This window comes from Gorilla gorilla, chromosome 8, assembly GCF_029281585.2.
Source record: "Gorilla gorilla gorilla isolate KB3781 chromosome 8, NHGRI_mGorGor1-v2.1_pri, whole genome shotgun sequence".
In the NCBI taxonomy this organism is placed as follows: Eukaryota; Metazoa; Chordata; class Mammalia; order Primates; family Hominidae; genus Gorilla; species Gorilla gorilla.
Window position 1 is genome coordinate 9,003,047 of NC_073232.2, and position 13,569 is coordinate 9,016,615.

General features: G+C 54.0%; 1 protein-coding gene across 1 annotated transcript; it reads right to left on the minus strand.

The window, feature by feature from the left end:
* Positions 1-5,948: 5,948 nt before the first annotated feature.
* LOC101126682 (interleukin-9 receptor-like) lies at positions 5,949-11,822 on the minus strand. Its single transcript, XM_055353131.2, is given in 8 exon segments — positions 5,949-6,517; positions 8,347-8,378; positions 8,380-8,433; positions 9,791-9,919; positions 10,197-10,332; positions 10,879-11,057; positions 11,174-11,276; positions 11,714-11,822. Coding segments are annotated over 8 exon segments (1,281 nt in total). The 5' UTR covers positions 11,793-11,822.
* Between the last annotated feature and the right edge of the window lie 1,747 nt (positions 11,823-13,569).

The window sequence follows — 13,569 nt, forward strand, 5'->3', positions numbered from 1 at the left end:
AAAATAAAGAAGGAAAGAAGAAGGAAGAAAGTAAGGGGAAGGAGAAGGGGAAGGGAGAAGGAAGTTAAGAAGAGACTCCAGGCTAGGTGCAGTGGCTCACGCCTGTAATCCCAGTACTGTGGGAGGCTGAGGTGTAAGGATCACTTGAGCCCAGGAGTTCAAGACAAACCTGAGCAACATAAAGATCCTGCTGTCTGTGCCAATTTTTTTTTTTTTTTTTTTTTTTTTTGAGACGGAGTTTCACTCTTATTGCCCAGGCTGGAGTGCAATGGCGCGATCTTGGCTCACTGCAACCTCCACCTCCAGGGTTCAAACAATTCTCCTGCCTCAGCCTCCCGAGTAGCTGGGATTACAGGCGCGCGCCACCATGCATGGCTAATTTTTGTATTTTTAGTAGAGACGGGGTTTTGCCATGTTGACCAGGCTGGTCTCGAACTCCTGACCTCAGGTGATCCCCCCACCAAGGCCTCCCAAAGTCATTCACACCTGGGATTACAGGCGTGAGCCACCACGCCCAGCCAAATTTTTTTTTTTAAATTAGCTGTGCATGGTGGCTGGTGCCTATACTCCTAACTACTTGGGAGGCTGAGGCCGGAGGATTGCTGGAGCCCAGGAGACCGAGGCTGCAGTGAGCTGTGATCACACCACTGCACTCCAGCCTGGGTGACAAAGCAAGACCTTCTCTCTTAAAACAAAACAAACCGAAAAAAGGCTGGACGTGGTGGCTCACGCCTGTAACCCCACCACTTTGGGAGGCAGAGGTGGGTGGATCACCTGAGGTCAGGAGTTCGAGACCAGCCCGGCCCACATGAGGAAACCCCATCCCTACTAAAAACACAAAAATTAGCCAGATGTGGTGGTGGGCGCCTGTAATCCTAGCTACTCCGGAGGCTGAGGCAGGAGAATTGCTGAAACTCGGGAGGCGGAGGTTGCAGTGAGCCAAGATCGCACCACTGCACTCCAGCCTGGGCGACAGAGCAAGACTCTGTCTCAAAAAAACAAAAGACAAAAAGAAGATGGGCAGTAGACAAAACTCAATTTATTTTCTTTCTTTTCTTTTTACTCTTAAAAAGGGTCTCGCTCTGTCGCCCAGACTGGAGTGCAGTGCAGTGAGCATAATGTGCTACTTTTCCATTTTCCTGCGTTGTTTCCACTACGTTAACAAATAAGCCTTAAAACACCAAGCACTGGCCAGGCGAGATGGCTCACACCTATAATCCCAACACTTTGGGAGGCTAAGGCGGGTGGATTTCCTGGGGTCAGGAGTTCGAGACCAGCCTGGCCAACATAGTGAAACCCGTCTCAACTGAAAATAGAAAAAATTAGCTGGGCGTGATGGCGGGTCCCTGTAATTCCAGCTACTCGGGAGGCTGAGGCGGGAGAATCGCTTGAACCCGGGAGGCGGAGGTTGCAGTGAGCCGAGATTGTGCCATTGCACTCCAGCCTGGGAAACCGAAGCGAAACTTCCTCTCAAAAAAAAAAAAAAAAAAAAAAAAAAAAAAAACACGAGCACTGATCAGGGGGCGTCTGTTTCCTCGGCCTCAGGCTGTGGCCCCTGCCAGTCCCCAGCCTCCCGACCGACGGCACAACGGCGTCTCCCCGTTCCTCCTCTTCTCCTGGGACCAAGGTCTCTCCCCAGAAACAAAATCGCATCGGTAACCGGCATCTTGTCCTGAGCTAGGGGTGAGCCGCCCAAGCCTCCATGAAGGGAGGCTCCTACAAAGTGAAGTCCGGGTACAAATGGCCAGACGGGATATGCGCCGCGCTCGCTCCGCTGCACTCACAGCGGCGGCAGGAAGCCTTTTTCTCACTTTCTCCCCGGCGGCCCCAGGTGTCCCTGAGCGTTTCCCTGTCCTCACAGCGGACGCGGCCCCAGGTGTCCCCGGGTGTCCCAAAGCTCCGGCCCCTCGTGGGTGGGTGCTGAGAGGAAGCTCCGTCCTCACCGTGGACGCCCCAGGACGCCGCCGTGCGGTTCCGACACGGTTCGCGCCCTCCGGCTTTGGCAGGGCCGGGCGCCCCCTCGAGCCAGCTCTGGAGAATCTCTGAAAATCAGCGTCTGGACTTTTCCAGGCCGAGATTTTGGAAATTTCAACTGAACTGGAGACCACCATCCCGTGCCTTGACGGGAACGCATTGAGATAGTAATCAAAGAAGATGGCCAGTTCACGCCTGTAATCCCAGCACTTTGAGAGGCTGAGGCGGGCGGATCACTTGAGGTCAGGAGTTCGAGACCAGCCTGGCCAACGTGGTGAACCCTCGTCTCTACTAAAAATATAAAAATTAGTAGGCATGATGGCGCGTGCCTGTAATCCCAGCTACTCTGGAGGCTGAGGCAGGAGACTCGCTTGAACCCGGGAGGCGGAGGTTGCAGTGAGCTGAGATTGTGCCACTGCACTCCAGCCTGGGCAACAGAGCGAGACTCCTTCTCAAAAAATTAAAAAAGAAAGAAAGAAAGAAACAGAAGATGGCCAGTAGACAAAACTAAATTGATTTTCTTTCTTTTCTTTTTAGAGACAGGGTCTCGTTCTGTTACCCAGGCTTGAGGACAGTGGCATAATCACAGTTCCTGGGTTCAGCTTCCAGCTCCCGGGTTCAGCTTCCAGCTCCCGGGTTCAAGAGATTCTCCAACCTCAGCCTCCCAAAGCACTGGGATTACAGGTGTGAACCACCGTGCCAAGCCCCACCTGATTTTCTTTTATTTATTTGTTTTAATTATTTTATTTTATTTTTTATTGGGGGGGTGGGTCTCACTATATTGCCCAGGCTGGTCTAGAACTCCCAAGCTCAAGTGATCCTCCCAACTCAGCCTCCCAAAGTGCTAGGGTTACATGCGTGAGCCACCATGCACTGCCTGACTTTCTATCAGCAATAACATATAGGAATAATTTGAACTTGAAGTTTAAAAAAAATTACCATTTACAATAGCACCCCCAAAATTGAATTTATTAAGTATAAATGTAACAAAATACATCCAAATATGCATTCAGAAAACCTTGGATCATGGTTGGGAAGAATAAAAAATATATAAATAAATGCAGATACTCCTTGTTTAGGAGCAGTACACTCATTACTTTTAGCTTTACCACAAAGCTAAAGTAATGAAGAGAGTGATGTTGGTGAAGGAATGGACAAATAGATCAACAGAATAGAATACAGAACCCAAAAGACCCAAATAAATATAGTCAACTGCTTTTGTCAAAGGGGCAAAAATATTTAGTGGGGAAAGAAAAGTGTGTTCCACAGATGACAACAGAACAATCGGAAACCATAGGGAAAAAAATGAACGTAGGTACAGACTTCATAGCTCACCCCTAAAAAATCATTCAAGATAGACTGTAGACTTAAATTTTCAAATATAAAATTGTAAAAGTTATTGAAGAAAATCCATATGACTTTGGATTGGTGATGAGTCTTTAGATACAATACCAAAAGCCAGTTCATAAGATAAAAAAATGATAATGTGGACTTTATTAAAATTTAAAATGACTACTCTGTGAAATATCCAGTTAAGAGAATCAAAAAACAAGCCACAGACTGAGAGAAAATATTTAAAAAACAAACCTGAAAAAGACTTGTACGCAAAATATACAAACAAATTCTAACAACAAAAATAAAAACAACCCAATTAAAAGATAGACACCTCACCAAAAAAGATATACAGATGACATGCCCAGGTGCAGTGGCTCATGTCTGTAATCTCAGCACTTTGGGAAGTGGAGACAGGCAATCACTTGAGGCCAGGAATTTGAGACCAGCCTGGCCAACATGGCAAAATCCTGTATCTACTAAAAATACAAAAATTAGCTGGGCATGGTGGCTGGCGCCTGTAATCCCAGCTACCTTGGAGGTGGAGGCAGGAGAATCACTTGAACCGGGGAGACAGAGGTTGCAGAGAGCTGAGATCACGCCACTGCACTTCAGCCTGGGCGACAGACCAAGACGCCATCTTAAAAAAAAAATGGAGTTTTGCTGTCACAAGCCAAGAAACTAACAGAAGCTGAAGAGAGGCCCAAAACGGATACTTCCCTGGTGCCTTCAGAGGGAGCATGGCCCTGCTGAGACAGAGTAGAATGGGACTCGGCCCACCCCAACTAACGTGTTGTTCCATACATGCCTGCTGACCACCAGACCTTGCAGCACCACCCTCCAGGTGCTATACTCGCTGGCCAGACCTTGCCAACCATCTGAAATAAACTAAGATAAGCAGCATCTCGCAGTAAGTCTTACTCAAGGGAGTTGACTCCATCACCCTCTTGTGCACGAGGCCAGGAGTATGACCGATCCTTACCCCTGGCCTCATTATAATACTAAAGTCCCCACCCAGGCATGGGCTTTTCAGCTATTTTCTGATCACGCAACATATGTATTAGCATGATTCTTTACTGCATCTGAGCACCCTTCACTCCACCCCATACGTTAATGACACTCACCTAACTCATAAATTATGCATGTCACTCTCAAAACACCACAACGCACTCCCCTTGGGGAACCAGCCAAGAATCCTTCCTCCTGGCCAACCTTTAGGGCATAAGACTTAATACGTCTCTTTTCTGCCCAACCTTTAGGGGCATAAGACTTAATAAAGCCTTGTCTGGGAAACTTACTTGGCCTTGTATCAACTTCTGTTTCATGGGAGCCTAAGAACATGTAGTCGGGAACACTGCCAACATCTTTATTTCCAACTTCTGGACTTTGGAACTGTGAGACAACAAATTTCTGTGATTCGAAGCTACCCATTTTGTGGCACTTTGTTACGGCAGCCCTAGGAAACAAATGCGGGCATGTTCTGCTCCATCTGCCACTCTCTCCAGACCACAGCTCCTCCCCAAGCCCACCCCATGAGAGTCTGAGGACAGAAGCAGGACCCTTCAAAGGCCACCATCACTGCTGGATGGTCACTTCCAGCACTGACTGACTGGGAGCTCTAGCCTCAGCTCTCAGTTTCCTGGAGCAGATGGGAGGATGAGGACAAGGAGGAAGAAGGGCGCTGGCCTCCCAGGAACTGTCCCTGAGCCTCCACCCTGCTGTCCCTGAAGCTGCCCCTGAGCCTCCACCCTGAGCTCAGCCCAGAGCTGCCCCTGAGCCTCCACCCTGAGCTCAGCCCAGAGCTGTCCCTGAGCCTCCACCCTGAGCTCAGCCCAGAGCTGTCCCTGAGCCTCCACCCTGAGCTCAGCCCAGAGCTGTCCCTGAGCCTCCATCCTGCTGTCCCTGGAGCTGCCCCTGAGCCTCCACCCTGAGCTCAGCCCAGAGCTGTCCCTGAGCCTCCACCCTGCTGTCCCTGAAGCTGCCCCTGAGCCTCCACCCTGAGCTCAGCCCAGAGCTGTCCCTGAGCCTCCAGCCTGCTGTCCCTGGAGCTGCCCCTGAACTTCCACCCTGCTGTCTCCAGAGCTGTCCCTGAGCCTCCACCCTGCTGTCCCCAAAAGTGTCATTGAGCCTCCACCACGCTGTCCCTAGAGCCCAGAAAGCCCAGGGCTGGCCAAACCTCACCCCTCACTCCTCCTCTGGCCCCTCTTCCCAGCCATCTGCGCTTTGGAACAGTCATTAAGCCCCTTTTAATCTCTAGAAAGTTGCCTCAGGAAGGCACAGACAGGTCACACCGGGTGGTCATGGTGCCTTACCTGTGTCCACTGGGCCCTGGCTGGCCCTTTAAGGGGATGAGGGCGGAACAGCTGAGAGACCATAACCTTCTTCTCAGAGAGGTCAGGGATAAAGAAAAGGGACAGCAGAAGGAGGAACCTGTGGGCAGGATGCTGAGGGTAGAGGTTCCTCCCCACAGGCACTGAGCAGAGGGATCCTTCCTCCCTGAAGCTGCCCCTGAGCCTCCATCCAAAGAGGACCTCCAACCACTACTAGGGCCCATTCTCAGGAGGTTCAGTCCCAGACAAGGATTCCAAAGACTTAAGTCCATTTTCCCAAAATGGACATGATGCATATGGCAAGTCAGGGACTTAGAACGTCCAGGACCAAGCCTTGCTGAGGACGGAAGGGAGCAACGTGCCCTGGAGGTCCTCATGCAGCCCAGACCTCTGGCAGTGACCAGCCAGCACCCAGGCATCTCCTTGCTGGGTCTCCAAGCCCTGATGGTCACAGAAAAGGCCACAGGCCAGGGCTGGGATGGGCCCAGGGCTCTGTGTGTTTCCTGGGAGGGCTGAGGGGTGGCATCCCCTGTAGCAGCTCAAGGCACAGTAGTCACTGCTGTTACTGCTGCCCTCTGAGTCTGGGGGAGCTGGCCTGGTGGGGCACATGGGGGCCCAGTCCTCCTGTAGCAGATAGGCAAGCGGCTGTGCCCTCCACTCCTTACACCCTGCTGGCAGCACATCCTCTGAGCTCAGGTTGCCGCAGAGGCTGGTCCCAGCGCCCTCCTGCTCCTCCTCCAGGACCACAGATTTCCGAGGACCCGCTGGGCCACAGGTGAGCAGTGCAGTGGCCTCCTGGATGCAGGGCTCCAAGGCTCCTCGTGGGGTGCCAGCACAGTCCTGGCTCAGCAGCACACCTACCCTGTGGCCCCCATCCAAGTCTGGAACAGAGTGTAGGAGGAGCGAAGGGCTCAGGCAGCATGTTCAGAACTCATCCTGGGAGCAGCTGCCTCCTTTCTGGCAAGCCCAGCCTCCCTCCTCCTCCAGGAAGCCCTTCTGAAGTCCACACCCAGAGGCCAAGCAGTGCCTGTGTCTTGAACATTCTGTCTTTCCTCCATTGCCAGCCCAGCCTCATCATGGGATGCTGAGTCCCTTCAGGCTCCTCACCACTCCCCCAGCACAGGGCCTGGTGCTCACAGCAGCCTAAACCAAGGTACAGATGGTGATATCTGCTCAGGACAGAGCCAACTCCTGACAGCATGTGCCTCAGGGCCTTTCAGCAGCTACAGAGACTGGGCATTCCCAACACACACACACACACACAGACACACACACAGACATACACACAAACACACACACAGACACACAAACACACACACAGACACACACACACAAACACACACACACACGAGTCACTGTCAGGACTGGTGACTTTCAAAGCGCTGGGCTACGGCCAGCAGACCTGGATCCTTCTGTGGGGCCACAGGAGGCCCCCACCTCCAAAAGGAAGCTGTTCCCTTGGTGGGACCAGGAGCCTCAATCCCATGCATCACACACACCACACCCTCTGTCACTGCACTGCTCCCTAAACACACAACACACCCTCCGTCACTGCACTGCTCCCTAAACACACAACACACCCTCCGTCACTGCACTGCTCCCTGGAGACAAACCTACGGCACCAGATCCCCACCCGAGGGTCTAAATAACAACTGGCAGGTGCCCTTGTTCTCTAGGGAAGAGCTGGTGCCTATAACAGGATGACAGTCCAGGGGACAGTCACGATCTGTGTCCTGCTCAGCCTTGTACTCAGCTGCCCAGGCTCTTAACAGTCACACCTACCACCTTGGGGAAAAGGGGAGACTCTGCCAAGAGCCAGGTGCCCAGTTTATGGTTCAAATTGAATATTTGGACAAAAATCTTGAAAACTAGGCTCCTCATTGAGAGAGAAGAGGATTTTTCTGCATAGTAAGTTGGAGCTGTGGTGTGGAGGGGACATCCTTGCCATACAGGGCCCAGGGATGCCCTAAGGCACAGGGAGGGAAGATCCTGGAGAAGAGGGGTCAGCTTGGCCCAGAACCCAGGGAGGGGCCCTCACTGCTTCTTGTCCTTTGCCCAAAGTGAGGAGTCTGAGGGGAACAACCAGGGACCACTCACTGGAGCCCTCCCTCTCCCCCTCCTCCCACCCAGGGGGCATGAACCGCCAGCCCAGCAGGGAGGGGAGGGGCTGATGGAACCCCCAAGTTGTTCACTGGTGCCTGGGCTGTGGGGGCCCAACAGGGCAACAGAGGGGGAAGTGAAGAGCCCACTCCACAGCTGTGGTGCCAGCATGCGATCTGTAGGGACCAGGGGACCAGGCAGAGCAGGAGCACAGAGGCAGTGAGAGCCCCAAGGGCAGTGCACACACCACAGACCCTTCCCCACGGCCACAGGACAGACACCTTCACAGAAGGAGGAGGTGAGGCATATGGTGGCTGAAAACAGCTGCAAACCAGAGGGGACAGAGATAAGTCATGAGAAATTTACATTTTTCCATCAACAGTGAAACTGGAGACATGAGAACAAAAAGAAATCAGTAATGGAGAATAAAGCTAGTTTTTCCCCACTGGAGACACAGCGTATAAATCGAAATACACTGAATATACAAAAAAGGCTCCAAGCACTGACAAGGCTCCCATACTGGCCGCCAACCCTCATGAAAGCCAACATCTCGGGCAAGCCGGAGCTCTGGGCAACACCTGCCCCCAACGCCCTGCCGTGGTCTCTGCACACACCTGGAAGTTCCCATTGTGCACACGTAGAGGGCTGGAAGAACACTGCTGGAGAGGACACATTCTGGTAGAAGTTTTTCTTCACCCTGAGGCCAGTCAGAGGCCTATGGGGACACAGGTGGCCTGAGGTCACCACAGAGGCTGAGCTTCCTTCCATCAGCAGGAGGCCCGCCCATCTCATCCCTGCCGCTGCCTCTCTCCCACCTCATCACATCCCAACCCACTCTCAGGGCAGGACCCAACTGGGCCTCCTTGCCTAACGGCCACACAGAACTGATTTATACTGAGGCAGACGTCCTTTACAGCATGACCTCCAATGGTGGGTTCAGAATGGGGAGTTACCAGCCGGGTCCTCAGCCCGCAGAGGGAGCCAGCACCTCCAGGAACCCCGTCTTTGCCATCAGCAGAAGTTCTGTGGCTCCCACCCCACCCAGTGTCTCCTTGAGCACCAGACTTGCTGCCGAAGATCCACTGACCCTCCCACAAGGATGTCACCTGGGGCTCCAACCCAACAGGTGCAAATAGACCTTGCCAACCTCCCCGCAAGGATGTCCCCCATTTCCCCACCTCAGGGGTCACCACTCAAATCTCATCCAGTCACACGTCCCCTCTATTCTCCCCCTAAGACCCTGCAATTCCCTCCACCTTGCTCTGTCTCCACTTCTTTCACTGGCTCATGCCAAATCATCTTCCTGTGGGCACCCCACTGGCCCCCATTGGCCCCCAGCAGGTCCCCCATGTCCCCTTACTCCAGCAATCCATTCCTCAAAACATAAACTAGGTCGCGTTACAGTTTCACACTTTCCTTTGCTCCAAGGAGAAGCCAAGCACCCTCCCGCTTAGCCCCACCCAACACCCCTCTCCCCACACCCTCTTCCTCACATCTGAGGCCTGACATGGTCCCTGCACCCCCTCTTGTAACGGGACATGTGGTGCATGAGGCATGAAGGTTTATTTAAGGAGGGTCCTTGTCCATCTTGTTCTCTAAGGCATCGGCCAGGGTGAGAACAGGGCCCTGTGCACACCAGATGCCCCAACTGACCTTTCATATAACGTGTGAACAAAAGAACAAACCAAGCTCCTCCAGAGGCAGGAGACTAGGACCTCCGGCTCTTGATCTCGGTGACTCTGGGTCTGGTCAGGACCAAGCTGCCCTTATCTTCAGCCTCTGCCTCAGATCCCCCTTCCCTTCTCTCCCCTGGCAACTTGAGAACCCTCTTCTGGACCAGGGTGGAGACTGGAAAAGCCCACCCCATCCAGGACCAGACAGTGGAGAGGGGAGGGGAGGAACCAGACAAGGGTGGCCCTTGACAGCCCACCCACCACACACTCACACCTGCACACAGTCACACATCTGCACACATACACTAACATGTACACTCTTGCCCGCTCACACATGTACACACACGCGCGCACACACACACACACACATCAGCTACCTACCTGGGCGACAGCTTGAACAGGAGGTAGGTCAGGCCAGTCAGCAGAAGAAAGACAGACACAGCAACAAAGGTATTGTCTGGCCGCCCCCAGGGTGGGATCAGAGGGCCTGTGGGCAGGAAGGGCCAAGGGCTGTGAGCAGCCTCAGTGCACACGTGTGTGCACACATACATACATGCACACTCATGTGCACCCACTCACAGAGACACAGGCACACTCACCCTACTCACACACACACAAAGCACACACATGTGCATGTCAGCGTGTGTGTGCTCACACATACACCTGGCTCCAGTTCCTCCCCTCCTCATAACTCCAAGTTGACATCTCCTTGTTTAGAGTGGGGAGTCTGCCCTGGACTGCTGCTCCCAGGAGAGAGGACCCCAGGGGAAGCCAGTCAGAGTGTTACCTCTCCTGCCTCTTGAAGCCCAGCTCATAGCTGAGAAGTGTGGTCATCAGCTCCAAGGCAGGACTGATGCTCCAGGTCAGGATGCAGTGACGAGAACTGACATTGCTCTGCAAGTCAGAGAGTGGGTCCAGCTTCACTGGAACAGAGTGAATCTACCTAAGGCTGAAGCCCCATGGGTCTGGGTGTGTCAGTCAACACACCCAAGGGGCGGGGCATGGTCCAGGCCGTCTCAGACCAGGCACCTCACAGGGAGACTGGTCCAGAAAAGCCCCAGGCGGGACAGGACAGCAATGACTTCCTCCGGCCTCTGCAGCTAGACTAGGTGGTTTCTAAATCTTGTGTTCCCTTTCCTTCACAGTCTGCTGCTGGAAGTCCTTCCCAGCATCTTATTGGAGTCCTTCCTGGTATGACTGAAGTGCATTTCACATGAATCAAGTGCCAGCCCCTGCCCCAAACTAGCAGCGCTGCATCTTTATTTTCTACAAAACCCTGCCCCTGCAGTAACCATGTGTGCCCTCCTCTCCCAGGGGCCAAGCCTGCCCCCAGCCCTGGATCTCACTTGGCAGGGACTGAGAACACTCGCTGGGCCACAGGGGTCACAGGCTGCAGGGCCCTGACCCCAGCCCCCAAGCAGCCAGGATGTTATTGGCAAGGGGCCCTGCCCCAGGTCTATAGCTGATACCGTGTCTCCAGGGCAGGTACTGCAGCTCCACCAGGCTGACCTGCTCCCTCCCAGACGTGCAGTGGTGGAAAGTGATGATGAAATTGTCGGACGGCAGGAGCACCGTCTTGGGTGGAAGCACGACAGTACACTCACTGCCCCACAAGATGCACTTATGTGTACCACCAGGAGCCTGCTTGCTAGAAAGGGCAAGTGTCAGCACCACGGGGCTGTTACACTGTCCTGGTGTAGCTGCTGCCATCCTGGGGACCTCACCCTCATCCCTGTCCAGGTGGGCATGGCCCTCCACGCTCACCTAATGAAGAGGAGCCTGGGGCTGGAGCCCTGGCCCAGCTCTGGGGCAGACCAGTGGCAATCGATCCTGAGATTGTTGTTGGTGAGGCAGGTGAAGTTTGGCCCTTGGCCGTGGAGACAGTGACAGTTGGGAGCCCACCGTGAGTGCTTCAGGACAGAGTTGAGTTGGTGGGTTGTGAAGGGATCTGACAGCTGACACCCTAGCAGGGCAGTCACCACTGAATGATCCCAGAATCTGCCCAGGGAAGCACTGGGAGGCCTGGGAAGTGGCGGGCTCTGACCCATGGTACACGGGCAAGTCAGACTTAGAGAGGCGTCAAGAGGTTGAAGGAAGGGAGACTAGGGTTGGTGCCGGGACTGAAGGTAGGAAGGTAAAGGTAGGGAGAATAGAAACTGAGGTCCAGGCTGACCCCTAGAGGACATGCCCCAGCACAGTTTGGGCCAAACCTTTCCCTAGGGTCTCAACATCGGACAAACCAGTCCCCCAAACATGCCCTAGTTCTCCACACACCTCATACAGACACTAGTGCCCAGCCCTCACCTTGTCCATCTCCCGAGACAGAGACTCCCAAGCAGACACAGGTGCAGACGCAGGTGCAGGCCAGGAACCAGGTGCTCATGTCTCGCCTCAGGGCCTCACTCTTCAAGGTCCAGCCTGCAAGGGGCTGGGCTGAGGGCCCTGTGCGAGCCATCCCTCTCTGGAGGGGTGCTCCCCATGAATTTCACCCCAGCAGATTGCTCAGCGGGTCTCCATCTGCACTCACACTGTGTCCTGTGAAAGACGCTGGGCACCACTGCCCAGGCTTTACCGACAAGGAACTGAAGCTCAGAAAGGCCACTTGACCCAGCTGCAGACTCATGGCTGCAGGGTGTAAGATGCACCCTCAGACTTAGATCTTGGACTCTTACTTAGCTAAGTCTCCACGTCTGCCAAGAAGGCTCCTCTGTAGGACGGGCATCCTCTGCCAGCCCATCCCCTGTCCCTGGGCCCAGGCCTCATCCTGCAGGGGAGTCAGGATTGGGGGAACCACTCAATACCAACAACCACCACAGGTGCATTTTCTACTTTAATTCTCACAACAGCTTTGTAAGGGAGAAGCACTGTCCCCGTTCACAGGCAAGGAGCTGACTCCCAAGGAGGGAAGGAGGGGAAATGACTTGCCCAGGGTCACACAGACAACGTCTATGCATTCTTTTTTTTTTTTTTAGACGGAGTCTCCCTCTGTTGCCCAGGCTGGAGTGCAGTAGTGTGATCTTGGTTAACTGCAACCTCCAACTCCTGGGTTCAAGCGATTCTCCTGCCTCAGCCCCCTGAGTAGTTGGGATTATAGGCTCCTGCTGCCACAGCCAGCTAATTTTTTTGTATTTTTAGTAGAGATAGCATTTCACTATGTTGGCCAGGCTGGTCTCGAACTCCTGACCTCAAATGATCCACCCCCCGCCCCCCCCCCGGCCTCCCAAAGTGCTGGGATTACAGGCATGAGCCACTGCTCCTGGCCTCTATGCATTCTCTCTCCCTTTTGTCTTGTTAAATAAAGACTCATCCCAGGATTTTGCCCCAGGAAGGTGGACAAGAGTGGCAGCAAGGTATCCATGCAACAGATGGCACTCCCTTAACTCTGTTGCACCCCTGTTCCAAGGTGCCTCCAAAGGACAGCACCACCAGAAGGGCAAAGCCCCCCATGCTGGAGTGTGAGCCTGAGTCCCAGGATCCCTGCAGGAGCCAGAGGTTGGCTGGAGATAAGGCGCTGGGTGTCAGGAAGCTCTTGTGTGTGGGAAAGCTGCTCACGCCCTATCAGCCCGTTTGCAGCTCCAGTGATACACCCATAGCCCGTAGGCAGGAAGCAGGGCCAACCTGGTTACACAAGACTGATTAGTGATAAGGAGGAGAAAAAAACCAGACATGCACCCAGACTACAGCATACATGCAGACTACAGCATGCACACAGACTACAGCACGCGCACCCTTAAGGAACCCACACAACCTCAACGGGCAGCAGGCACTACTCTAACCCCACTCCACCCTACTCCTGGCAGCCTATCCAGGTACCCACTGGACAGTCCCCTGTTAAGACCGATGATCAGGAATCCTCACTCTTCCCCAGAATGGAGCGTGCAGCCTGGCCCCAACAGCCGCAGCATGAAACACCGTGGCAAGTTCTCTGCAGCAGGGTCTGTCCCTTCTTGCAGCAGCTACTGGAAAGGTGGGAATGGGGAAGACAGTCAGCCTGCTCTTGGGATATCTGAGGGCAGGGTTGGAGTCACCACCAGGACCTGGGGGAAGCACAGGCACAACGGCCACAGCTGAGAGCTGACCCAAGCCCCAGGATGGACGACCGCTGCCCTAACAGTGGAGAAACACCCACATCGCTGTAGAATCAGGCCAGGCCAGCCACA